This window comes from Propithecus coquereli, unplaced genomic scaffold (assembly GCF_000956105.1).
Source record: "Propithecus coquereli isolate 6110/MARCELLA unplaced genomic scaffold, Pcoq_1.0 Scaffold1498, whole genome shotgun sequence".
Taxonomy (NCBI): domain Eukaryota; kingdom Metazoa; phylum Chordata; class Mammalia; order Primates; family Indriidae; genus Propithecus; species Propithecus coquereli.
This window is the reverse complement of record NW_012139391.1, coordinates 9,223-10,815: the sequence shown is the minus strand read 5'-3', so window position 1 is coordinate 10,815 and position 1,593 is coordinate 9,223. Positions and strand designations below refer to the sequence as shown.

At 47.8% G+C, this 1,593-nt stretch overlaps 1 protein-coding gene across 1 annotated transcript in view; it reads right to left on the bottom strand.

Moving 5' to 3' along the window:
* LOC105806920 (histone-lysine N-methyltransferase SMYD1-like) overlaps positions 1-1,370 on the bottom strand; it is a gene marked incomplete at its 5' end in the record, with an annotated part of 3,099 nt that extends 1,729 nt beyond the window's left edge. Inside the window, 2 exons of the mRNA XM_012640156.1 lie at positions 21-189; positions 1,207-1,370. Of these exons, the coding sequence (XP_012495610.1) occupies positions 21-189; positions 1,207-1,370 (333 nt within the window). The remainder of the gene's footprint in view (positions 1-20; positions 190-1,206) is intronic.
* Positions 1,371-1,593: the final 223 nt, after the last annotated feature.

Sequence of the window (1,593 nt, the reverse complement as noted above, 5' to 3'; positions counted from 1 at the left end):
AGCCCCGAGATGCTACTTGCCTCTAAGTCTTTGGTGATGGGGTGGGACGGTCCGTGTGTCACCAGGAGAATGGCATAGGCTTTGCAGATCATCCCATGCCCCGCCTCAATGTTACCAGCATGCCAGTTGGTCAGCCCTGCCCGCATCACGGCCATGCCCAGTTGGGCATTGTTGGGGTGGTAGAGCTTCCTGTAGGGCATAGCAAACCATCACACAGAGCATCATCGCAGCCAGACTTACATCTATCTGCAAATAATCTGACAACTTATAAAGTGCCCTTGTTCATTAAGTCCATCTGCTCCTCCCCCCAGTCTGCAGCCTGCTGAAGAGGCACTGAGGCACAGAGACAAACATCCCACACGGTGAGGACGTGAGAGCTGGCATTCTGACTTGGGCCACTCAGCCAAGTCCTCAAGGGGAAAAGGGACCAGGATTGTCCCCTGAGCTTGGGCACAGGAAGCCGGGGCCTCTCAGGAGCACCTCAGCACTCTCTGGGGAAAGTCACAGGAAAGTCAAGGGGAAAAAATAATTTGGAGGTTCTTCTTGGGACGGCCTTCTGTTTTCATCTCCGTGGCATTCTCTTTTGAGGGCTTCCTTGTAGCATGTTGTACAGTTTATGTGCATTTTGTGTACGAGTAACATCCCCTCGAAGAAACAAACCTTCTTGTGCCAACTTATTCATTGGCCAGAAACACAAATTCACATGACAATGTGGTCACAGAAGGCAAGAGAGGATATTGGCTGAGGGAAGGCAAGGGAGTCGCATCTTACAATTCACAAGCAAGGATGACTGCTGCCTCTTTTAAAAGATAATAATAATAATGAAAGAAAACTCACAGAATTAATTTCCTGTGTTGATTATTCGGTGTGTTGGGGTTGGGGGCGTTCTCATCACTTAAAATTAAGTTGGACTTAGCCTTAAGAAAATCAAAAGCAGACAATGTCATCCAAGGGATAGATGTTCTGGAGGATTTGGGAAAGACCAGGGATGACAAATAGGTTTCAATTCAAGTACTGGCTCTGATTGTTTGGTCATTACTGCATGGAACACCATAATAAAAAGGCTCAGTCATAAACAGAACCATGATCGATTACTCATGCCTGCTGTGGATGCAGGAAGAAGAGATAGCAGCATGTGCACCATCTATCTGCCACTTCTGGAATAGGCACACTTCCAGGAGACTGAGACCCCGGGTCGTCACCTACATGTAGCCTTCCACCATCCTCCTAGCATAGTCCGAGGCCTCTTCAAAGGCCTGCAGGTAGGAGAGGACCTCCGAAACAATGCTCAGTATCCTCAGCATGTACAAGGTGGTGTCAGCAAACACTGGCTCCCGCTTCTGCAGACACTCCAGGCATAATTTTACAACCTAGAGTGAGACATAGTCCTGCCCATTACCATTGGACCAGGGCACATGCTTAATTCACATATGGGAGCATTATCATGACGTTGAACACTCATTCTTTTAAGGTTGGGAGAATTGCTAACAGAGATGGGAAAGTACAGGTTTGTGATTTAAATAACAAAATGGTCCTCTTTGGCTAAGTATAGGCATGGGGAGGGTAGTGGTGGGAGATATGGCTGACACAGCA